The sequence below is a fragment of the Mobula hypostoma genome, chromosome 4 (genome assembly GCF_963921235.1).
Source record: "Mobula hypostoma chromosome 4, sMobHyp1.1, whole genome shotgun sequence".
Taxonomy (NCBI): domain Eukaryota; kingdom Metazoa; phylum Chordata; class Chondrichthyes; order Myliobatiformes; family Myliobatidae; genus Mobula; species Mobula hypostoma.
The window spans coordinates 99,663,064-99,687,687 of NC_086100.1; the positions used below are offsets into that span (position 1 = coordinate 99,663,064).

At 42.3% G+C, this 24,624-nt stretch overlaps 1 protein-coding gene across 1 annotated transcript in view; it reads left to right on the plus strand.

The window, feature by feature from the left end:
- cfi (complement factor I) overlaps window positions 1-23,972 on the plus strand; it is a 205,100-nt gene extending 181,128 nt beyond the window's left edge. The window contains exons 12-13 of the mRNA XM_063046272.1: window positions 5,545-5,646; window positions 23,123-23,972. Of these exons, the coding sequence (XP_062902342.1) occupies window positions 5,545-5,646; window positions 23,123-23,340 (320 nt within the window). The 3' untranslated portion in view covers window positions 23,341-23,972. The remainder of the gene's footprint in view (window positions 1-5,544; window positions 5,647-23,122) is intronic.
- Window positions 23,973-24,624: the final 652 nt, after the last annotated feature.

Sequence of the window (24,624 nt, forward strand, 5' to 3'; positions counted from 1 at the left end):
AGTCAACCGAATGTGGCAAAAAAGATGGGTCAGGAAGGGGAAAGGGAGGCATTTATATCAAATACAAAAGAGTGTTGCAGTTACTAGGGTAGGTAATGGAAACAGAAGAGACGAATTTGTGTGAACTAGGTTAAGGCTGGGGCATTGTGCATTAAACAAAACATTGAAAATGATAGGGAAACACCAGACAGGATTGTGTGAGGAATGTCAGGAAGAGGAGTCAGTAGAGCATGTAGTTTTGAGTTGCAGGAAGTATGGGATACAGAGAGAAATGATGAGAAATAAATTAAGGGAGTTGGGGATGCAGGAATTCACATTAAAAGGGTTGCTGGGCATGGGTGAGAGAGCACAAGTCCGGGTATTTTTAGCGTTTTTAAGGGGTACAGGGGTTTTTTATAGAATATGACGAATAAACAGGAATAAGATACTAGGATGGTCAAAGATGGGAGGGTGAAGTGTAGGTGTGTGTGCTTGGGTGAAGGGATTTAGATGTATGTCTAGTGCACATTCTGGAGCAGAGGGTGGCGGTAATGCACCATTAAGCTGGATGCCAACCACCGTAAAACAAGATACAGACAGCCTCTGACTGGGGCTGGCAGTAGAGAGGAGTTGAGTTGTGACTGGAAAGCTGTTGAAGGAAGTTTTTGGCGAGAGTGGAAGTGAGCTACAGATGAAGGTTGGTGGAAAAGAGGAACGGAATGGAAAGAGGAAGAAAAGAAAGCAGAGGTATGGGATATTAAACTCTGAGGAGTCAGTGGATGATCCAAACAGGACAGCAAAACAATGGAAAGAAGATAAGATTAAAGCAATTATAAATCTAAGTGAAGTCTTTTGGTGATTGGAACCTGATTCGTTTGACGAAGATGCTCAACAAAATTATAGGCGAGATTAAAGGAGCAAAGATTTTACGAAATGGATCGCTATTAGTGATTAGTTGGGATAGTGCTCAGCAAGGCAAAGTGATAAGATTATGTAAAATAGCTGGCAAAGAAGTACAATGCTCAATACCCAACAATAGAAAGTGGACTAGAGGAGTTATTTCGGGGATACCAACAGAAGTTACTATGGATGAGATTAAACAGAACATAAAAGAAGCAAAAACTATTGAGGGCAAACGTTTGAAAGTTACAAGAAATGGGAAAAAGTGTGATAGTTTATCGGTAATGATTAACTTTGATGAAGAGAGATTGCGGACTAATGTTTACTTAGGGTATATGTGTTATGTGGTTAGAATATATATACTGTACCTCTGCCTTTAAGATGCTATAAATGTCAGAAATTTGGGGACATTGTGGCGGTCTGCAGAGGAAAACAAAGATGTGGGAGATGCACTGGAAAACATGAATATGGGAAATGTGAAGCGGAAACTAGGCTGAAATGCTGCAATTGTGGCGAGGAACACAGCGCAGCTTATCGAGGGTACATTTATAGCAAGAAAGCGGCTGAGATACAATATGTAAAAGTAACTCAAGGAATCAGTTATGCAGAGGCAGTGAAAGAATTTGATGGAAAAAAGGCTGTCAAGCAAGCAAATACAGGGAATAATAAACTGGTGAATTGTGAGAGCTGTAATATGAAAAATAAGGATGCACTATTAATGAGTAGAAAGGATTTTGTGCTTTTTATGGTGGATGCAATTAATTGTACAGTGCAAACAACCCAAAGAACTGAGAAAATTGTAATTATCGTCAAGTCTGCAAAAAAGTATCTTGATATCAAAGGGATTAGGTGGGAAGAAGTCAAAGAAACGCTGAATGGAGGATCCAACAGTTAACAGGCAGGGGAGATGGAATCTTAATGGCAGTATATTTATTGCAAATGGTCAATACTGCACTGGCTGCCCCTCTCCTCTTCTTTCTCTACCCCCTCTGACTCTTTCTCCCCCCCCCCACTTTATCTTCTTCTCATCTGCCCACCTGATTTAGTGATTTAGCAGTCTTGCATCTTAATTTGCTGTAGAATAGTCCAAGATGAAACAAACCCACAATTGCAATTATGAGTAACTTAATCCTCAGTAATAAGTAAGATGTTAAAATCACAAATCCAAATCTAACCTATCACAAAGCTGGCACCTTCTGGTTTAAACAGAGGGGGGGAAGGCTGAAGTCAACCCTACTTATTCTTAGTGGGATGGCTTGGTGAAACATTACATCAACAGAATTCTCTGACATTTTTAATATAATTAAGCATTCCTATGTGCTTTGTCAGAAAGTATTATCAAATGTTATACTTAACAGGAAGTAAAATGGCAGAGAGTTAAAAGTATGGGCAAAGGCAAAGGTTTCAAAGGATGGAAGGGAGAAACTGCAGCCGTGGGGTTCAAAGAGGTTAAGACAAGCAAGCAAAAGTATGGGTGAAGCTGCTGCAATGATTAAATTTAGAGATGGTTTTGAGATAACAATTAGAGGATTGTTCTACAGTGGATTCCGGTTAATTAGGACAGTCGGCTATTTGGGACAATTCTTAAAGGTCAAACACTAATTGAGAAAATAGCAGAATTCCCTTTGTTTATTTGAGATACTGTGCAACTGAATTGGGGCAGAAGACAGTTTCCGTATAGTTTCTAACCAGCATCAGACGCGTGCACTTGTGTGGCCATTAAGACCACAACATGCTTAAAGCAAACGGTCTCTAAATAGTCGAATCACAAACGAGAAAATCTGCAGATGCTGGAAATCAAAGTAATACACACAAAATGCTGGAGGAACTCAGCAGGCCAAGCAGCATCTATGGAAAAGCATAAACAGTTGATGGTTCAGGCTGAGACCCTTTCAGTCCTGATGAAGGGTCTTGGTCCAAAACTTCCACTGTTTACTGTTTTCCATAGATGCTGCCTGGCCAGCTGACACCCTGCAGAATCTTGCGTGCATTAGTTCTAAATAGAGTCAGATGTGTGTGCTTGTGTTCAAACAGCAGTGAATTTTGTCACCGATTGATGGCGAGAAATAAGCAGGATGACCATTTGACCATTCCCTCTCTCACTGCTCCCCCTCTCTGATTCTGTTGCTCTCTGACTCTTCGACACCTTGTGTTTCTCTCTCCCCTCCACCCCCCTTTTTAAATCCCTTTTTATCTCCAGTCTTGCTGAAGGGTTTCAGCCCGAAATGTCAACTGTACTTTTTTCCATAGATGCTGCCTGGCCTGCTGAGTTCCTCCAGCATTTTGTGTGAGTTGCTTGGATTTCCAGCACCTGCAGATTTTCTCTTGTTTGATGGAAATTCAGAACTATTTTGCTCACTGCAGTTTCAAGCATTCAGGCTTGGAGATGGCAGAATGGCCAAGAGTGATTTTTTTTAAAAAAATTATTTCTCTACTTCAACAAGTTAGAAACTATGAGGAATTTGAAGGTGTCAATAATTATCTTGAAGGTTACAATGAAAATAAAGATTTAGAGGATGCAATCATCGCAGCATTGTATGAAGACAGTCCATTATCTATAATAAGTGGCTACAATGTTTTTGTTCATTTACAGTCAATCAAAGGAATGAGGTAACATACAGGCACACCAAAAGAATTCCTCTGTCAATAACAATTAGAAACAAGTACACAGTTTTATAGTACTGTAGTAGTATTGGTAATGTTCTAATTTGTTCTGTATTTCACTTACATAATTTGTTACTCAATTAACTGGAAGTTTGTCTTTTTTATATCTTTTTAACTATTTCCATTAAACTTCAGCTAATTGGTGCAGCTGCTTAATTTGTAAAAATGTACTGGTCCCAATGTGTCCCAATTAACCAGAATCCACTGTATTAGAGAATTGCAAGGTTGGAAGAGATTACTGAGTTAGGATGGGTAAGACAATAGACAGCGAGGACAAAAATGTTATATCTGGAACAAAGGAAGTTAAGATACAGGCAGCAGAAGTTTAGATGTCCTCAAGTTCACCGAAGAGTAGAAGATTGGAGATTGGTTCAGCGTGTCCAAATTCTGCTCCTACTAGTGGGTGATTGATAAGTTCGTAGCCTAAGGTAGAAGGAGTCAATTTTAGAAAACCTGGCTTATTTATTTTTCCTACATTTACACACTTAGTCCAGTGGTCATGGAGCATACGGATTCCTACTTTGCAGAAGTCGGCGTCTTGGACCTCCAGAAGCGGTCCACAGCAGGGGTGATTGATAAGTTTGTGGCCTAAGGTAGAAGGAATGTCATCGTACTTTAACTCAGACCATGAGAGGCTTGCGTCGGGCATTTTCATGCCTTACAAGGTGCACATTAGAAGTCTGTGTGGGGCGCCACTCCTCACACAGACTAGAGCAATGTGTGATTAAGTGCCTTGCCCAAGGGCACAAACACGCTGCCACAGCTGAGGCTCGAACTAGCAACCTTGAGATAACTAGATTAACGCCTTAACCACTTGGCCACGTACCCAACACAAGGTAGAAGGAGATGAGTTATTAACTCTAAACTTTCTGCATTTTCACTCAGAGTTGAACTGCACGTGCATGTAACAAGAGCTGTATAACTCATCTCCTACCTAAGGCCACAAACCTATCAATCACCCCTGCTATGGACCACCTGGAGGTCCAAGACGCTCTTGTTACATGCACATGCGGTTCAACTCTTTGAGTGAAAATGCAGAAAGTTTGAAGTTAGTAACTTATCTCCTTCTACCCAAGGCCACAAACTTGTTAATCACCCCTGCTGTGGACCAATTCTACAAAGAAGGGACCCTTATGCTCCACAATCGCTGGACTAAGTGTGTACATGTAGATGGGGACTATGTTGAATAATGTGCTAGGTTTTCTAAAATTAACTCCTTCTACCTTAGGCCACTACCTTATCAATCACCCCTTGTATGTCTTATTGTCTTATGAAAAGCATGAATGGCACTTTTGGCAGCTGATGAGCTGAGAAGAACTGGGTATCAGTATCAAAGAAAGTATGCTGTCACATAATCGGCTCAGAGGCAGCCATAATCTGAACAGTTTTACCAGTTCAGAAACCTTACAAACAGTGCCCTTGCAATGAATTTGTGTGGTCATCAAAAACATGCCTCATTGTTCAAATTCTTCTAATGCCAGTTTGTGTGGAAATGATTTAAGATGCCCAAAGCTTAAACAAGATTTCAGGACTCAGCACTGGATGACTAATTATTGCAATCCCTATTATTTGGAGGGCCATACCCTCCAAATAAACAGACCTGCCTCTCGGTTTATTTTTCACTACCTTACTTCCCATTTTTTTATTTTCTATTTATGATTTATAATTTAAATTTTTTAATATTTACTAAGTTTAACTATTTTTAATATTTAATATTTGTAATCCAGGGAGTGTGAAGCGCAGAATCAAATATCGCTGTGATGATTGTATGTTCTAGTACCAATTGTTCGGCGGCAATAAAGTATAAAGTAAAAAATTTATAAGGTTTCTGAACTACGTATACACTAAGTTAAGTAAACTAGTGATCAATTGTTTAAAATTCCTTTAACCCCATTTTAACTAGTTTTGTTCAAGTATTCAATTCTCCATCTGCAAAATTATATTAAACATCTTGTGGAAGATTGAATTGTGATGTCATTTTGCTGCAATTTCCAATTATAGGAAACGACAGAGTAAGCATTCTACGTTGGGCTGAGGTTGACATAATTGGAAACTGTTCGTCAATTTACAAATCTGCATTTTTTAAAGGAATGGAATGTGCAGGTAAGATTAAAACTTTGATCTCATTCAGGAAAAGCAAGGTTGGTCTTTTACTGTACAGACCCAGAAGACTTGAATCTTTATCGTCAGATCTGGGGCACGAATGAATCAGACAGTAAATGACTTCTGGTGAAGATGATGAGGTGTCAGCCTCACTTCATCCAGCTGATTCCTTTGAGAGTCTAGAATGACAGCAATTTTGTTGACACTTAATTATCCTCTGAAATGGCTGCAAACCACTCAGTTGAAGGGATTAAGGATGGGAAATAAATACTGAACTTATTGATGAAGATTCATTTCAGGGGAAATATAGGAAGTTAAGCAATGAATGATGCAGAGCAGCAAAATGAAAATGATAACCATAGAGACTACAGATTACAGAGGAGAAGGTGTTTGCTGTCCTGAGGTGAATTAGGGTAGATAAATCCCCAGGGCCTAGCATAGTTTCCTTGGACCCTGCAGAAGGCAACTGCAGAAATTGCTGAGCCCCTTAGCAGAGATATTTAAATCATCCTTAGTAACAGGTTTGTCATATACATCAATGAACTGGATGATAATGTGGTCAACTGGATCATCAGACTTGTGGATGACACCAAGATTGGGAATGTAGTGGACGGTGAGAAAGACTATCATGGCTTGCAGCAAGATCTGGACCAGCTGGGAAAATAGGCTAAAAAATGGCAGATGGAGTTTAATGCAGCCAGGTGGGAGGTGTTGCACTTCGGTAGGATCAAACACGAAAGATCTTACACAGTGAACAGTAGGGCAGTGGGAATACAGATCCATAATTTATTGAAAGTGGCATCATGGGTAGATAGGGTCATAAAGAAAGCTTTTGGTACATTGGCCTTCATAAATCAAAGTACTGAGTACAGGAGTTGGGATGTAATGTTGAAGTTGTAGAAGATGTTGGTGAGGCCTAATTTGGAGTATTGTGTGCAGATCTGGTCACCTATCTACAGGAAAGATGTAAATAAGGTTGAAAGAGTACAGAGAAAATTTACAAGGATTTTGCCAAATCTGAAGGACCTGAGTTATAAGGAAAGATTGAATAGATTTATGTAGAAGACTGAGAGGAGACTTGATAAAGGTAGACAAAATTGAGGTGTATAGATAAGGCAATGCAAGCAGATTTTTTTCCACTGATGTTGGGTTGGACTACAACTAGAAGTCATGGGTTAAGGGCGAAAGGTGAAAAGTTTAAGTGGAACCTAAGGGGAAACTTCACTCAGAAGGTCATGAGTGAAATGAACTGCCAACACAAGTGTCCATGTGAGCTCGACTTCAACGTTTAAGAGAAGTTTGGATAGGTACATGGATGGTAAGGGTATGAAGGGTTATGGTCCTGGTGCAGGTCAAAGGGAGTAGGCACTTTAAATGTTCAACATGGACTAGATGGGTCAGAGGGTCTGTTTCTGTGTTGTACTTTTCTATGACTCTGGTTTATAAACATAAAGGTAAAACCTGTTGTTTGAGTTAAAATAAGGGAAAATCAATATCTAAATGCATGCATTATTCATAACAAAATGAATATGAGTAAAGGTGTAAAGATTCAAAGGTTCATTTATTATCAAAGTATATATGTAATATAGAAACATAGAAAATAGGTGCAGGAGTAGGCCATTCGGCCCTTTGAGCCTGCACCGCCATTTATTATGATCATGGCTGATCATCCAACTCAGAACCCGCCCCAGCCTTCCCTCCATACCCCGTGACCCCCGTAGCCACAAGGGCCATATCTAACTCCCTCTTAAATATAGCCAATGAACTGGCCTCAACAGTTTCCTGTGGCAGAGAATTCCACAGATTCACCACTCTCTGTGTGAAGAAGTTTTTCCTAATCTCGGTCCTAAAAGGCTTCCCCTCTATCCTCAAACTGTGACCCCTCGTTCTGGACTTCCCCAACATCGGGAACAATCTTCCTGCATCTAGCCTGTCCAATCCCTTTAGGATCTTATACGTTTCAATCAGATCCCCCCTCAATCTTCTAAATTCCAACGAGTACAAGCCCAATTCATCCAGTCTTTCTTCATATGAAAGTCCTGCCATCCCAGGAATCAATCTGGTGAACCTTCTTTGTACTCCCTCTATGGCTGGGATGTCTTTCCTCAGATTAGGGGACCAAAACTGCACACAATACTCCAGGTGTGGTCTCACCAAGGCCTTGTACAACTGCAGTAGTACCTCCCTGCTCCTGTACTCGAATCCTCTCGCTATAAATGCCAGCATACCGTTCGCCTTTTTCACCGCCTGCTGTACCTGCATGCCCACTTTCAATGACTGGTGTATAATGACACCCAGGTCTTGTTGCACCTCCCCTTTTCCTAATCAGCCACCATTCAGATAATAATCCGTTTTCCTATTTTTGCCACCAAAGTGGATAACTTCACATTTATCCACATTAAATTGCATCTGCCATGAATTTGCCCACTCACCCAACCTATCCAAGTCACCCTGCATCCTCTTAGCATCCTCCTCACAGCTAACACTGCCATCCAGCTTCGTGTCATCCGCAAACTTGGAGATGCTGCATTTAATTCCCTCATCCAAGTCATTAATATATATTGTAAACAACTGGGGTCCCAGCACTGAGCCTTGCGGTACTCCACTAGTCACTGCCTGCCATTCTGAAAAGGTCCCGTTTATTCCCACTCTTTGCTTCCTGTCTGCTAACCAATTCTCCACCCACACCAATACCTTACCCCCAATATCGTATGCTTTAAGTTTGCACACTAATCTCCTGTGTGGGACCTTGTCAAAAGCCTTTTGAAAATCCAAATATACCACATCCACTGGTTCTCCCCTATCCACTCTACTAGTTACATCCTCAAAAAATTCTATGAGATTCGTCAGACATGATTTTCCTTTCACAAATCCATGCTGACTTTGTCCGATCATTTCACCGCTATAGAACTGAGATTCTTCTCCAGCTAGCCACAAAACAAAGAAAAGTAATGGAAGTAAGTTCAAAGAGAAACAGCAAACCCCCACACCTCTCCCACAAAAAAAAGCATTGCAACACAATCATCAACCCACAAGTGTCCCTCCCTCTGCACAAAAACACAAGGACATCAGCATCCAAACCCCTCCTCCACACGTAACACAAAAGAACATTGACCCTCAACTCCCACCCTCCCACCCTCCCCCCCCGAACAAAAAGTACTTTAACAAGTGGAAATATATGAAATCTTGGTACCTGAATCCATTGCTCCCTAACAGTGGCCGCACCAGTAGATTGAGATATAAAGATGATGTACGCATGCTTACTGCCTTTGATTATAGGGTATTGATTATAGGAGTAAGGATGTCATGTTGCAGCTATATAAAACTTTGGTCAGGCCATATTTGAAGTACGTATTGTGCGCAATTCTGGCTGTCCCATTACAGGAAGGATGTGAAGGCTTTGAAAGACTTTAGAAGAGAATCCTTGATGCTGGGGATGCTGGTGCCCATGATGGAGCTGGCTGTGTTTACAACTTTTTGCGGTTTATTTCAATCCTGTGCAGTGTCTCCCTGCCCCCCCCCCCCCCGCATACCAGAGAGTAATGCATTTGGTTAGTATGTAGAAATTTGCAAGTGGCATTGGTGACATACCAATTCTCCTGAAACTCCTAATGAAAGATAGCCAGTTATACCTTCTTTGTAATTCCTTCAATATGTGGGACCCATGATAGATCCTCAGAGGTGTGACACCCAGAAACTTCAAATTGCTCATCCTTTCCCACTTTTGATCACTCAGAGAGGACTGGTATGTGTTTCCTGGACTTCCCCTTCCTGAAGTCCACAGTCAGTTCCTTGGTCAAACTCACGTTGAGCCCTGCAACACCATTCAACCAGCTAATCTGTCTCGCTCCTGTATGCCTCCTTGTCTCCATATGAAATTCTGCCAACAACAGTTGTCATTGGCAGATTTATAGATGGTGTTTGAGCTGTGCTTATCATGGGTGTAAAACTCATGCACCATTGTTGATTGTCAGCGAGACGTTATTTCTGATTCATACAGACTGTGGTCTCTCAGTGAGGAGGACAAAGATCTAGTTGCAGAGGGAGGTACAGAGGTCCAGGTTTTGGAGTTTGTTGATTAGTACTGAGGGGATGATGGTGTTGAATGCTGAGCTATAATCAGCCTGACGTAGATATTGCTACTGTCCAGGTGATCCAGGGCCGAGTGGACAGCCAGTGAGATTTCATCCACTGTAGATTGAGGCATTAGGGAAATTGCAACAGGTCCAGTTCCTTGCTCAGGCAGTTGATCCAACTGTCGCCGAGATATCAACCGTCTCAACTTCACCACTCGTCTCTCCTGTTCCAGCCTCACTCCCTCTGAACACACTGCCCTCCACTCTCTCTGCAATAATCCCAACCTCACCATCAAACCTGCTGACAAAGGTGGTGCTGTAGTAGTCTGGCGGACGGACCTCTACCTCACTGAGGCCAAACGGCAGCTCTCTGACACCTCCTCTTACTTACCCCTGGAACAGGACCCCACCAAAAAACATTGTCTCCCACACCATCACTGCCCTTATCAACTCCGGAGACCTTCCATCCTCAGCCGCTAAACTCATTATTCCCACACCCCGTACCACTCGGTTTTACCTCCTCCCAAAGATACACAAGCCTGACTGTCCAGGTAGACCCATAATTTCTGCCTGCTCCTGTCCCACAAAACTGGTATCTGCCTACCTGGACTCCATTTTGTCACCCATAGTTCAGTCCCTCCCCACCTACATCTGGGATACATCCCAGGCCCTCCACCTCTTCAATAACTTACAGTTCCCCGGTCCCAACCACTTCATTTTTACTATGGATGTTCAATCCTTGTACACCTCCATTCCCCATCAAGAAGGCCTCAAAGCCCTCCGCTACTTCCTGGATAATAGCCCTCACCAATTCCCCACCACCACTACCCTCCTCCGGTTAGCGGAACTGGTTCTCACACTTAGTAACTTCTCTTTTGGCTCTTCCCACTTTCTTCAGACTAAGGGTGTAGCTATGGGAACTCGCATGGGACCCAGCTATGCCTACCTCTTCGTTGGTTATGTGGAACAGTCTGTGCTCCAAACCTATTCTGGTACTGCTCCCTAACTTTTCCTTCAGTACAGTGATGACTACATTGGTGCTGCTTCCTGCACCCATGCTGAGCTCGTCAATTTCACCAACTTTACTTCAAGCTTCCACCCAGCCCTCAAATTCACTTACTCTATCTCGGACACTTCTCTCCCCTTTCTCGATGTCTCGGTCTCCATCTCTGGAGACAGACTGTCCACTGACATCTTCTACAAGCCCACTGACTCTCATAACTACCTCGACTATACCTCTTCCCAACCTGCCACATGCAAAAATGCCATTCCCTATTCCCAGTTCCTCCGTCTCCGCCGCATCTGCCCCCGGGATGAGGCTTTCTGTTCCAGGACATCTCAAATGTCCTCTTTCTTTAAGGATCGTGGTTTCCCTTCTACCGTCATCAATGATGCCCTCACCCGCATCTCCTCCATTTCCTGCACTTTGGCCCTAACCCCATCCTCCTGCAACCACAACAGGGACAGAGTTCCCCTTATCCTCACCTACCACCCCACCAGCCTCCGGATCCAGCACATTATCCTCCGTAACTTCTGCCACCTTCAACAGGACCCCACCACTAAGCACATCTTTCCCTCTCCACCCCTGTCCACTTGCAGCAGGGATCGGTCCCTCTGCGACTCCCTTATCCACACTTCCATCCCCACGGATCTCCCACCCAGCACTTATCCCTGTAAGAGTAAGTGCTACACCTGTCCCTACACCTCCTCTCTTGCCACCATTCAGGGCCCCAAACAGTCCTTCCAGGTGAGGCAACACTTCACTTATGAGTCTGTTGGGGTCATCTATTGCATCCGGTGCTCCTGGTGCAGCCTCCTCTACATCGGTGAAACCCAACGCAGATTGGGGGACCACTTTGTCAAGCATCTCCACTCCGTCCGCCACAACAGACAGGATCTCCCAGTAGCCACCCAATTCAACTCTGCTTCCCATTCCCATTCAGGTATGTCCATACATGGCCTTGTCTACTGCCATGATGAGGCTAAACTCAGGTTGGAGGAGCAACACCTCATGTACCGTCTTGGTAGTCTCCAGCCCCTTGGTATGAACATAGAATTCTCCAACTTCTGGTAATTCCCTCCCCCTCCCTTCCTCTATCCCTATTTCACTCTGCCCCCTCCCCCAGCTGCCTATCACCTCCCTCATGGTTCCGCCTCCTTCTTCTACTACCCGTTATTTTCCTGCCTATCACCTCCCTGCTTCTGCTCCCCCACCCCTTTGTCTTTCAAATTACTGGTTTTTCAACTGAACCTACCAGCCTTCTTCCAACCCTCCCCCACCTTCTTTCTTCAGTCCTGATGAAGGTTTCCGGCCTGAAACGTCAACTCATCGTTTCCACTGATGCTGCCCAACCTGCTGAGTTCCTCCAGCGTGATGTGGGCGGATTATCTGTAGGCCTTTAAACAATGATGGTAGTTCAGAGTGTAATATGAATCAGAAAATTCAAGGCATATATACCAAAGATTATTAAGTAATCATGGGGGACCTAATTGACATATGGGCTGCTGAAATCAATTTATTAGTAACAGCATGGATAACAAGTTTCTGAAGTGCATACTTCAGATTGGGCAGTATGGTAGCATAGCCGGTTAGAAAAGACTGGGGTTCAATTCCCACTGTGGGCACAAAATTTAAATAATTAATACCTCATTGTACATTCTGCCCATGACCATTAGGAGGTAGTGACCATAATATGATCAGTTTTTATCTGCAAGTTGAGAGGGATAAGGGCAGATCAGAAGTGTCAGTATTGCAGTTGAACAAAGGAGACTATGGAGCCATGAGGGAGGAGCTGGCCAAAGTTGACTGGTTGGATATCCTAGCAGAAAAGACAGTGGAACAGCAATGGCAGGTATTCTTGGGAATAATGCACAAGGTGCAAAATCAGTTCATCCCCCGGAGAAGGAAGGATTCAAAGGGGGGAAAGTGGCCACAGTGGTTGACAAAGGAAGTCAGAGATAGCATAGCATTAAAAAAGAAGTATAACAGAGCTAAGGTGAGTGGGAAGATGGATGATTGGGAAATTTTTAAGGAGCAACAAAACTTAACTAAAAAGGCAATACAGGAAGAAAAAATGAGGTATGAATGCAAGCTAGCTGGGAATATAAAGGAAGATAGCAAAAGTTTTTTTTAGGTATGTGAAGAGAAGGAAGATAGTTAAGAACAATGTTGGGCCCTTGAAGAATGAATTGGGAGAAATTGTTATGGGAAACAGAGAAATGGCAGACGAATTTAATAAGTACTTTGGATCTGTCTTCACTAGGGAAGACACAAGCAATCTCCCAGATGTATGGATGGGCCAAGGACATAGGGTAACAGAGGAACTGAAACAGATTGACATTAGAAAGGAAACGGTGATGAGTAGACTGATGGGACTGAAGGCTAACAAATCCCCAGGTCTAGATGGTCTGCATCCTAGGGTACTAAAGGAGGTGGCTCTGGAAATTGCGGATGCATTGGTGATCATTTTCCAATGTTCCTTAGATTCAGGACCAGTTCCTGAGGATTGGCGAATGGCTAATGTTATCCCACTCTTTAAGAAAGGAGGGAGGGAGAAAACAGAGAACTATCGCCCTGTTAGCCTAACATCAGTAGTGGGGAAGATGCTAAAGTCCATTATTAAAGATGAAATAGCGACATATCTTGATAGTAGTGATAGGATTGGGCCGAGCCAGCATGGATTTACCAAGGGCAAATCATGCTTGACTAATCTATTGGAGTTTTTCGAGGATGTAACCAGGAAGATAGATGCGGGAGATCCAGTGGATGTGGTGTACCTTGACTTTCAGAAGGCATTTGATAAGGTACCACATAGGAGATTGGTGGGTAAAATCAGAGCTCATGGCATTGGGTGGAGGATATTGACATGGATAGAAAACTGGTTGGCAGATAGAAAGCAAAGGGTAGCAGTGAATGGGTGTTTCTCGGAATGGCAGGTGGTGACAAGTGGGGTGCCACAGGGCTCGGTATTGGGACCACAGCTGTTTACGATTTACGTCAATGATTTAGAGGAAGGCATTGTGAATAACATCAGCAAGTTTGCTGATGATACTGAGCTAGGTGGCAGTGTGACATGTGATGAGGATGTTAGGAGAATTCAAGGTGACTTGGATAGGCTGGGTGAGTGGGCAGAAACTTGGCAGATGGCATTTAATGTGAATAAGTGTGAGGTTATTCACTCTGGGAGCAAGAACAGGAAGGCAGATTATTATCTGAACAGTGTGAAATACAAAGAGATCTGGGAGTACTTGTTCATCAGTCTCTGAAGGTGAATGAGCAAGTGCAGCAGGCAGTGAAGAAGGCTAATGGAATGTTGGCCTTTATTACAAAGGGAATTGAGTACAAGAGCAAGGAAATCCTTTTGCATTTGTACAGGGTCCTGGTGAGACCACACCTGGAGTATTGTGTGCAGTTTTGGTCTCCAGGGTTAAGGAAGGATATCCTGGCTGTGGAGGAGGTGCAGCGTAGGTTCACTAGGTTAATTCCTGGGATGTCCAGACTGTCTTACTCAGAGACTGGGCTTGTACACGCTGGAATTAAGGAGATTGAGGGGGGATCTGATTGAGACATATAAGATTATTAAGGGATTGGACAAGATAGGCAGGAAATATGTTCCAGATGCTGGGAGAGTCCAGTACCAGAGGGCATGGTTTAAGAATAAGGGGTAGGTCATTTAGGACAGAGTTGAGGAGGAACGTCTTCCCCCAGAGAGTTGTGGAGGTGTGGAACGCGCTGCCTCAGAAGGCAGTGGAGGCCAATTCTCTGGGTGCTTTCAAGAAGGAGCTAGTTAGGTATCTTATGGATAGGGGAATCAAGGGTTATGGGGACAAGGCAGGAACCGGGTATTGATAGTAGATGATCAGCCATGATCTCAGAATGGCGGTGCAGGCTCGAAGGGCTGAATGGTCTACTTCTGCACCTAATGTCTATTGACCATGTAGATATCCTCAGTGCTCTGGTTTCCTCCCACATTCTAAGGATGTACAGGTTAGGGTAGGTAAGCTCTGGGCATGCTATGTTGGTCTAGGAAACATAGTGACACTTGCAGACTGCCACAGCACATCTCGGACTGTGTTGGATATTGACACAATCAACACATTCACTGTGTGCTTTGATGTACTGTATACGTGACAAATGAATTTTAAACTCTTTAAATCTTGTGCCACCAACCGGGAAACCAGTTACTTTAGAGCAATCATACAAAGAAAAAGGCTAATTATTAATCTATAGTTATAGCCTTTCACAAACAATGATAACATGAGATTACATTCTGATTGAAAGTGATCCATTTCAATCTAAAACTAGTGTATTAAATCTAAGTGAAGCAAACTACAAAAGCATGTGATGTGAGCTGGTTGTGGTAGGGTGGATAACTACAAAAGCATGCGATGTGTGATTTGAAGGCAGAGTTAATGGCAGGATTCTTGGCAATGTGAAGGAACAGAGAAATCTTGGGGTCCATGTCCATAGATCTCTCAAAGTTGGCGCACAAGTTGATACAGTTGTTAAGAAGGTCTATAGCATGTTGACCTTCATTAGTAGGGGGATTAAGTTCAAGAATCACAAGGTAACGTTGAAGACCTATAAAACACTTGGAGTATTGTGTTCAGTTCTGGTCACCTCCGTACAGGAAGGAACTGAGGAATAAGAAAGGGATGACCAGGCTAATGGAATTACATTATAGACCACCCACAGTCAGCTGGATCTAAAGGAAAAAATTTGTACAGAGATCACAGACTGTTGCAAGAAACATAAAGATGCCATAGTAAGTGATTTTAACTTTCCACATATTAACTGGGACTCCCATACTGTAAGAGGACTGGATGAGATAGTTTGTCAAACACATCCAGGATAGTTTCCTTAAATAGTACATAGAGGACCCAACGAGAGAGTTTACAATACTTGATCTCCTATTAGCAATAACCTTGCACTCAGCTTCAGTAAGACAAAGGAATTGATTGTGGACTTCAGGAAGGGGAAGTCGAGGGAACACCCACCTGTCCTCACCATCTTCCTTCACTCCAAAGAGAAAAGCTCTAGCTTGCTCAACTTATCACCAAATGACATGCCCTCTAGTTCAGGTGTATCATGGTGAATCACTTCTGCACTGCTATTTAAGAAGTGTGGGAGGCAGCAGAAAGGAAACTATAGACCTGTTAGTCTGACATCAGTAGTTGGAAAGTTGTTGGAATCACCAGTTAGGTATGAGATTAGAGTACCTAGAGGCACATGACAAGATGGGGCAAAGCCAGCATGGTTTCCTGAAAGGAAAGTCCTGCTTGACAAACCTACTGCAATTTTTTGAGGAAATTACAAGCAGGGTAGACAAAGGAGATGCAGTGGATGTGGTGTACTTGGATTTTCAGAAGGCCTTTGACATGAGGCTGCATAGCAAGATAAGAACCCATGGAATTACAGGGAATTTACTGGCATGGGTGGAGCATCAGTTGATTGGCAGAAAGCAGAGAATGGGAATAAAGGGATCCTATTCTGGCTTGCTGCCGGTTACCAGTGGAGTTCCACAGGGGTTGGTATTGGGACTGCTATCTTTTTACGATGTATGTCAATGATTAGGACTATGGGATTAATAGATTTCTGGCTAAATTTGCTGATGATACAAAGATAGGTGGAGGAGCGGAATGTGTTGAGGAAACAGTCAGCCTGCAGAAAGACTTGGGTAGTTTAGGAGAATGGGTAAAGAAGTGGCAAATAAAATACAACGTTGGAAAGTGAACGGTCATGCACTTTGGTGGAAGAACTAAACGGGCAGACTATTATTTGGATGGAAAGAGAATTCAAAATGCAGAGATGCAAAGAGACTTGGGAGTTCTTGTGCAGGATACCCTGAAGGTTAACCTGCAGGTTGAATTGGTTGTGAAGAGGTGAATGCAATGTTGGCATTCATTTCTAGTGGTATAGAATATAAGAGTAGGGATGTGATGTTGAGGCTCTATAAGGCACTTGTGAGACCACACTTGGAGTATTGTGTGCAGTTCTGGGCTCCTTATTTTAGAAAGAATATACTGACATTGGAAAGGGTTCAAAGATTCAAGAGAATGATTCCAGGAATGAAAGGGTTACTGTATGAGGAACGTCTTGTAGCTCTTGGGCTGTATTCCCTGGAGTTCAGGAGAATGAGAGGGGGATGTCATAAAAACACTCCAAATGTTAAAAGGCCTGAACAGGTTGGATATGGAAAAGTTATTTTCCATGGTAGGGGAGTCTAGGACAAGAGGGCACAACTTCAGGATTCAGGGATGTCCATTTAGAACAGAGATGTGGAGAAATTACTTTAGCCAGAGGGTGGTAAATCTGGAATTTGTTGCCACGAGCAGCTGTGGAGGCCAAGTCATTGGGTGCATTTAAGGCAGAGATAGATAGGTTCTTGATTAGCCAGGGCATCAAAGGGTATGGGGAGAAGGCAGGGGAGTTGGGATGACTGGAAGAATTGGATCAGTGATGATTGAATGGCAGAGCAGACTTTGGGCCGAATGGCCTACTTCTGCACCTATATCTTATGGTCTTTCTAAGGCTTCTATGTAGAGTCATAGGACACTACAGCAGAGAAACAGGCCTTTGGTACATTCAGTCCATGTCAAACTATTGGCGTGTCAAACTATTGGCATGCCCAATGACCTGCACCCAGACCATAGCCCTCCATACCCCTCCCATCCATGTACCTCTACAAATTTCTCTTAAATGTTGATATCGAACCCACCACTTGCGCTGGAAATTCATTCTGAACTCTCACCATCCTCTGTGAAGAAGTTCCCTCACACGTTCCCCTTAACACATGACCTCTAGTTGTAGTCTCACCTAACGTTGGTGGGAATAGCCTGCTATACCCCCTCATTATTTTGCATACCTCTTTCAAATCTCCTCTCCTTATCCTATGCTCTGGGAAATAAAGTCCTAACCCTTTCAATCATTCCCTAACACTCAGATCCTCAAGTCCTTGCAAAATCCTTATAAATATTCTCTGCACTCTTTTAATTTTATTGATATCTTTCTTGTTGGTATGTGACCAAAGCTGCACACAATACTCCAAATTAGGCCTCACCAATGTCTTATACAACTTCAACATAACATCCCAGCTCCTGTACTCAATACTTTGATTAATGAAGGCGAAAGTTCCAAATGATCTCTTTATAGCCTTATCTACAAAGAATTCTAGATCTTCATTTCTACCCTGAGCAAAATGAATCTTTGGAATTTCCTACTTATGAGTGCTATGGAGACTTGGTCACTGGGTATATTCAAAAGTGAGATTTCTTTTTGGAATGAAGGAGAATTTATTGAATGGTGAAAGGCCTTGACAGAGTGGATGTGGAGAGGATGTTCCCAATGTTAGAGGAGAGTCTAAGACCAGAAAACAGTCTCAGAATAGAGGGGCATCCTTTTAGAATGGAGATGAGGAAGAATTTCTTTAGCCAAAGAATCGTGAATTTGTGGAATTCTTTGCCACAAGCTGCTATGGAAGCCAAATTACTGGGTATATTTAAGGCAGAAATTGATAGATTTTTGCTTAGTCAAAGCGTGAGAAGGCAGGAGATTGGAGCTGAGAGTGAAAATGGATCTGCCATGATGTAATAGCAGAGCAGACTTGATGGGCCAAATAGCCTAAATCTGCTCCTATATATGATCTTATGGAATATAAAGTCACTTTAGGGAAGTGGTGCTGAGGTGCATTAATGTACATTGTTTGTAAATGATTTAGATGGCAGAACTGATGGCTTTGTGGCCAAGTTTGCAGATGATACAAAGATAGGTGGAGGGGCAGGTAGTGTTAAGGAAGCAGGAAGGCTACAGAGAGACCCAGACAGATTCAGAGAATGGGCAAAAAAGTGGCGAATGGAATACAGTGTAGGAAAGTGTATGGTCATGCACTTTGGTAGAAAGAATAAAAAGCAGAAACTATTTTCTAAGTGGAGTGAAAAATCAAAAATCTGAGGTGCAAAGGAACTTGGGAGTCCTCGTGCAGAATTCCCTAAAGGTTAACTTGCAAGTTGAGTCAGTTGTAAGGAAGGCAAATGCGATGTTGGCATTCATTTCAAGAGGAATAGAATATAAAAGGAAGGATGTAATGCTGAGGCTTTATAAGCTACTGAGGAGGCCTCATGGAGTATTGTGAGCAGTTTTGGGATGATATGCTGCCATTGGAGATGGAACAGAGGAGGTCCAAATGAAAGGCTTATCATATGAGAAGTAATTGATGGATCTGGGCCTTTACTAACTGGAATTTAGAAGAATAGTGGGAGGATCTCATTGAAACCTATTGAATGTTGAAAGGCCTAAATAGAATGGATGTGGAGAGGATGTTTCCTACGGTGGGGGAGTCACAGCTCGGACACCCCTCTTTCCTATGTAGAACAGAGGTGAGGAGGAATTTCTTTAGCCAGAGTGTTTTGAATCTGTGGACTTTGTTGCATAGATGGCTGTGAAAGCCACCATTGGGTATATTTAAAGTGGAGGTTGATAGCCTCTTGATTAGATAGGGCATGAAAGGTTACAGGGAGAAGGCAGGAGAATGGGTTGTGAAGGAAATGGATCAACCATGATGAGCTGGTGGAACAGACTCGATGAGTTGAGTGGCTTAATTCTACTTCAAACTCTTGTGGTCTTATGGTCAATAAGCCATTATGTTATTGACCAGCAGAGCAAGAACAAGGAGATGAATGAGATGCACCTTCCATTTCATACGGGGAAGCTTCATGCTGGTTACAAGATTTGAACCTGGAAAGTAAATAACTGCGATCAAAAATTAAAAATGTATTTCTCAGGAAACGAAAGATTCTAAATTTATATGGCTTATATAGTTGAAAATCTCATTGGTCCTGACATTAGTTCAGTCTTCTCCAGCAATACCATAAATAGTAGAAAACCAACCTGAAATGATTACATGCTTGCTTCCCCCAAAATGGGTTTTATGCACTTCTAAATTTGCAAGAAATAACTCTGATTTAGAGATTGTATTCTGCAGGAGCTGAAGTGGCAGAAAGAATATAATCTGCATGATCATCCTAGATTGTTGGCTTACTCGCATCTAGTTTGCCCAATTCCAATTACTCAAAAATTCTAGGCCTTCCGTCCTATGGAGTGTTGACTCTGAAGGCTTGTGCAACCTGAGTTCCTGATTCCAAATATTAGTAGTGGCTTATGATTGATTCCCTCCAGACAGGGAACTCACCAAGAAACCAAATGGGGAGTTCAGAATCTTCTTTACCCAAAGAGTGGTTGGAATGTGGAACTAATCTCCACAAAGAGTAGCTGAGGCAAACAGGAAGCTCACCAAGTGTTCGTATTTGGGGAACAGATAGGATCATCTTTATTTTCGAGGCTTCTAGCTTCATTTATTTCAGCTAAACGATATTTGTAACATCAACCAAGAGGTCCACATATGTTAGTTTGTGTTTCAATGCAACTCATTGGCCTCTGTTGGTATGATAACGATGAAGATACCCATTGTTCACAGTCAAGCAATATACTAAATAATATTTCTAGGTCAGAATGGTGTGTGACTTGCAGGGGAACATGAAGGCCATGGTGTTTTCATGTGCCTGCTGCTCTTGTACTTCTTGGTAATAAAGACCACAGGTTCGGCTGGTGCTGTTGGAGTGGCCTAGGAGACTAACAGTACTGCATTTTGTAGATGAAACACACTATAGGCATTAAACATCACTGATGAAATAAGAAATGTTAAGGACAGTGGATGGTTTGATAATAAATTGGGCTGCTTTGTTACAGACACTGTTGAAGTTCTAGCATGTTATTGAAGTAGAACTCAACCAGACAAGGATTCCATCACCTTCCTGATTGGTGCCTCATACATGGTTGAAAGGCTTTGGTATGCCAACGGATGAATGACTTATTGAAGTTTATAGACCTCTGGCCTGCACCAAAGGCTTGTAGCTGACCTAGTTGAGTTTCTGGATAACTACCAGGGTGCTGATGATAGAGTTAGGGATGGGAACAGTGACCCAAAGACCAAACAGTTGGACCATAGACCTGAATAAATAATCCAGAAACATTAGTTCAAATTCTACTTGCAGAAATAAAGTTTTCTTTAGTTCCAGATTAGCCTGTCCTGACTTCTTGCTTAATGATGACCCTGTGAAATTACCCGATTATGATTAAAGCCATCAGCATGAAAAACTGCCGTTGTTACCTGGCAGTCCCTTTGTGACTTCATATCTACATTGTGCTCGACTCAGAACCGCCCTCCGAATGGCCTACCTAGTCAATATGTTTTATGAAAATTAATATAAATAATTGCTGCTGGCACTCTGTGTTCAAAGAGAAGGAACCTCCTCAACTTTCCCTTTACTGATGAGAAGGCAACTTCTTAAGCATGGACTTGTAGCATTGTCAGACTTTCTAACCTTCAGCCAGTCTTTGGTTATATTTATGAGATTCAGGCTCTTGTTCAAATATTCCACTTCCTTAACATTTAAATGCTGCACATCCTCGCCCAAAAATAAAGATTCCACATCAACTTATCAATGCATCCTCTCCCATTGCATTTACCAGAGCAGATATCTGTGCAGTTTCCAGCCTCCTATCGTCTGGCCTTAATATCAGTACCTGAGAAGATACTGGAGTGTCAGTGTGAGGACATTTGTGCTCTTTTTTTGTGTATCATCATCCCTGGCTTGGTTAGCTTGTTTTTGCTCCTCTTGCTGTGCTGTTAGTTGGGCTGTAGGGAGCAAATGGTATGTTCTCGCAATACCCTGCACCAGCTGTTCACGGCTAAGCAATATTCAGGGTGCTTCTGGAGGAAAGGACAAATGTAGGAGAAAGTGTACTTTTTAGATATTTCAGAAAGGATTGTTTGATAAGAAGAGAACACAAGACATACTCACCAGAGAGGTTCTTGTAACGTATGGATCTATTTCTTTTAGAGCAATAACCACTTCCCACTTCCCCCTTTCCCCCTCCCCCCACTACCTATTGATCTGTTCTCTGCACATGCACATTGTTCTCTCTCTCGTTGCAATGCGAATACACTAGTTAAAGCCATCACCCGCATGTGTGTTTTTAATTAATCACCATGCAGTTGTGCGCACAACAGTTCTCTCTTCAGTTTGAGATTACCCTTCTGCCACGATCAACCGATATGCTTTCACTGAAATAAAGCGGGAGAATAGTGGTTTATTGCAAAGCTATGTCTTTAAATGTAGCATGTGTTTGGATTAGGCTGCTGTGAGAGCTGTCCCTTGCAGTTAAAGCACTGCAGTCAAGACATGATTGCTTCCTGGTTGAATTACAATATCACATGCAAGAGATTTCTGACAGAAATGTTCTGGTGCTATGATGCAGCCTGGGAGCGCTACAAAGCATTCCAAAAGAGGAGCATATGAATTTCTAGCCACATTCACCTACATCATTAACGTGCAAACTTTTGGGAATATTCAATATTTCCTGTCCTCTCGCCATAACACTGAGATAGTAAAAAGAAAGCACCAAATATTGCTAAAGACCAAGGAATAATGATGGACTTCATGAAGGGAAAATAGGGAGAACACACTAGTACTCATTGAGAATTCATTGGTGGAAAGAGTGAGCAGGTTCAAGTTCCTAGTCAACATCTCAGAGGATCTATCCAGGCCCAGGAAAGTGATACAATCACAAAGAAAGCTCACCAGTGGCTCTACTTCATTAGGAGTTTGCAGAAATCTGTATATCACCAAAGTCATGCAAATTTCTACAGGCCCATGGTGGAGATGTTCTGACAGGTTGCCTCACAGCCTGGTATGGAGCCTCCAGTGCAGACGGTTGTAGACTCAGGCAGTTCCATCACAGACACTATCCTCCTTTCCATTGCGAATATCTTCAAGAGGCACTGCCTTAAGAGTGCAGCGGTCATCATATAGGATCATGTCCCACTGGGGAGGGGGTACAGGAACTTCAAGACCCATTTTAAGAATAGCTCCTTCCCTTCCACCATCCATCTTGTTATCGGTCTTTTGCACTACTTTGTTAAGTATTTTTTATGCCCTACACTATATTGCTACAAAACATCAAATTGCACTTGATAGGTCAGTGACAGTAAATCTGATTCTGATTAGCAGGATTAAAAATGGACCATATAGAGCTTTCAGAGGCATGGAATTTTATAAAATGGAAGCAGGCGACAATTTTTTCTAATTGAGCAATTACTGATTTTTTTCAGAGATGTTTGCTCAGTCCCTTTTCCCAAATCAAATGTTTTTGTGAATATTTTCCAAATTATTTAATGCTTTCATCACACGAAAACTTTCAATCATTCAAAGTGATATTAATATTTCAAAATTCAGTCTTAAAATGAAATTGTTAATTTTGTTTTGAATCATTTAAATATGGGCAAACATTTGTATTTATTTCAATTTATTACAAATATATAAATGTTATTTTTCTTTTCCAGGAAAACTTGATGGAACTGCTGATTCCTGCCAAGGAGATTCAGGAGGACCTTTAGTCTGTACTGATGAAAGAAACGAAGCTTATGTGTGGGGACTAGTGAGCTGGGGTGAAAAATGTGGTCAACCCGGATATCCCGGTGTTTACACAAAAGTGTCTCATTACTTCAATTGGATAAGTGATCATATTGGTAGAAATGTTATTTCTAGATATAATGTCTGATTGTTTCATGTCAATTCAGTTCTGGCAGCACAGATATCCTGCTTCCAGTTCAAACTTTGCAACTCATGTTTTTATCAGAAAGATCATAAAAATCATAATTAAATACCATTCCAAAATCAATTGCAGACATAATTAATACATTGTTATTAGGAAGGAAGTATAAAAAACATTGAGAAACAGAGGAGTTTTTTGCCCAAAACTTTGTACTACAAAAGAGACATGGCATTATTGCAGCCTTGAGCTACCTTGTGTAAAATGCCAGTCTTTTCAAAGTCATAATATTGAGACTATTCAGATTGTTTCTATTTGAAACCAAAAGATTAATCAAGAAAAAACAATTACCTAGTAAGAACTTACTCTTTCTTCCATCTGCATTCTGTTGATGTTGCTGGAAGATGTTTAAATGAGGGTCTTGAAATTTTGAAAGGCCTTATTGTTCATCTAAGTAAAGTTTATGCCAAACAAGATTTTCAATACAAAAGCAGAAAATACCGGAAGCATTCAGCAGGTCAAACAACAGCTGTGGGGAGAGTAAGAGAGTCAATGATTTCAGTCAAGTTCCTTTTCCTGTCATCTGTAAAACAGTGCAAGCTGTTTCACCATCGCTTGATTTCATTAAATGTCTTTTATCTCCACAAACCTATGACTAGTGTATAAAATTATTTAACTAATCACATCTAATGTGAAGAGAACAGAGGATCAGCAGACAACACATTGTAGCAGAGTGAAAAGTGACCTCATTGAAACCCATTGAATAGAGTGGATGTGGAGAGGATGTTTCCTATAGTGGGGGAATCTAAGATTAGAGGGGACAGCCTCAGAATAGAGGAACACTCACAACACGGACAGCATCCGTGGAAATGATCAGTCGACGTTTTGGGCCGGAACCCTTCGTCAGGACTGAAGAGGGAAGGGGCAGAGGCGGTGGGGTGAAGTAAAGAAGGTGGAGGGAGGGTGGAAAGGAGAAGACTGGTAGGTTCCAGGTGAAAAACCAGTAAGGGGAAAGATGAAGGGGTGGGGGAGGGGAAGCAGGGAGGTGGCAGGCAGGAAAGGTGAAGAAGGGATAGGGGAAAACACAATGGGTAGTAGGAGGCCGAACCATGAGGGAGGTGATAGGCAGCGGAAGGGAATTACTGGAAGTTGGAGAATTCTATGTTCATACTAAGGGGCTGGAGACTACCTAGACGGTATATGAGGTGTTGCTCCTCCAACCTGAGTTTAGCCTCATCATGGCAGTAGAGGAGGCCATGTATGGACATATCTGAATGGGAATGGGAAGCAGAG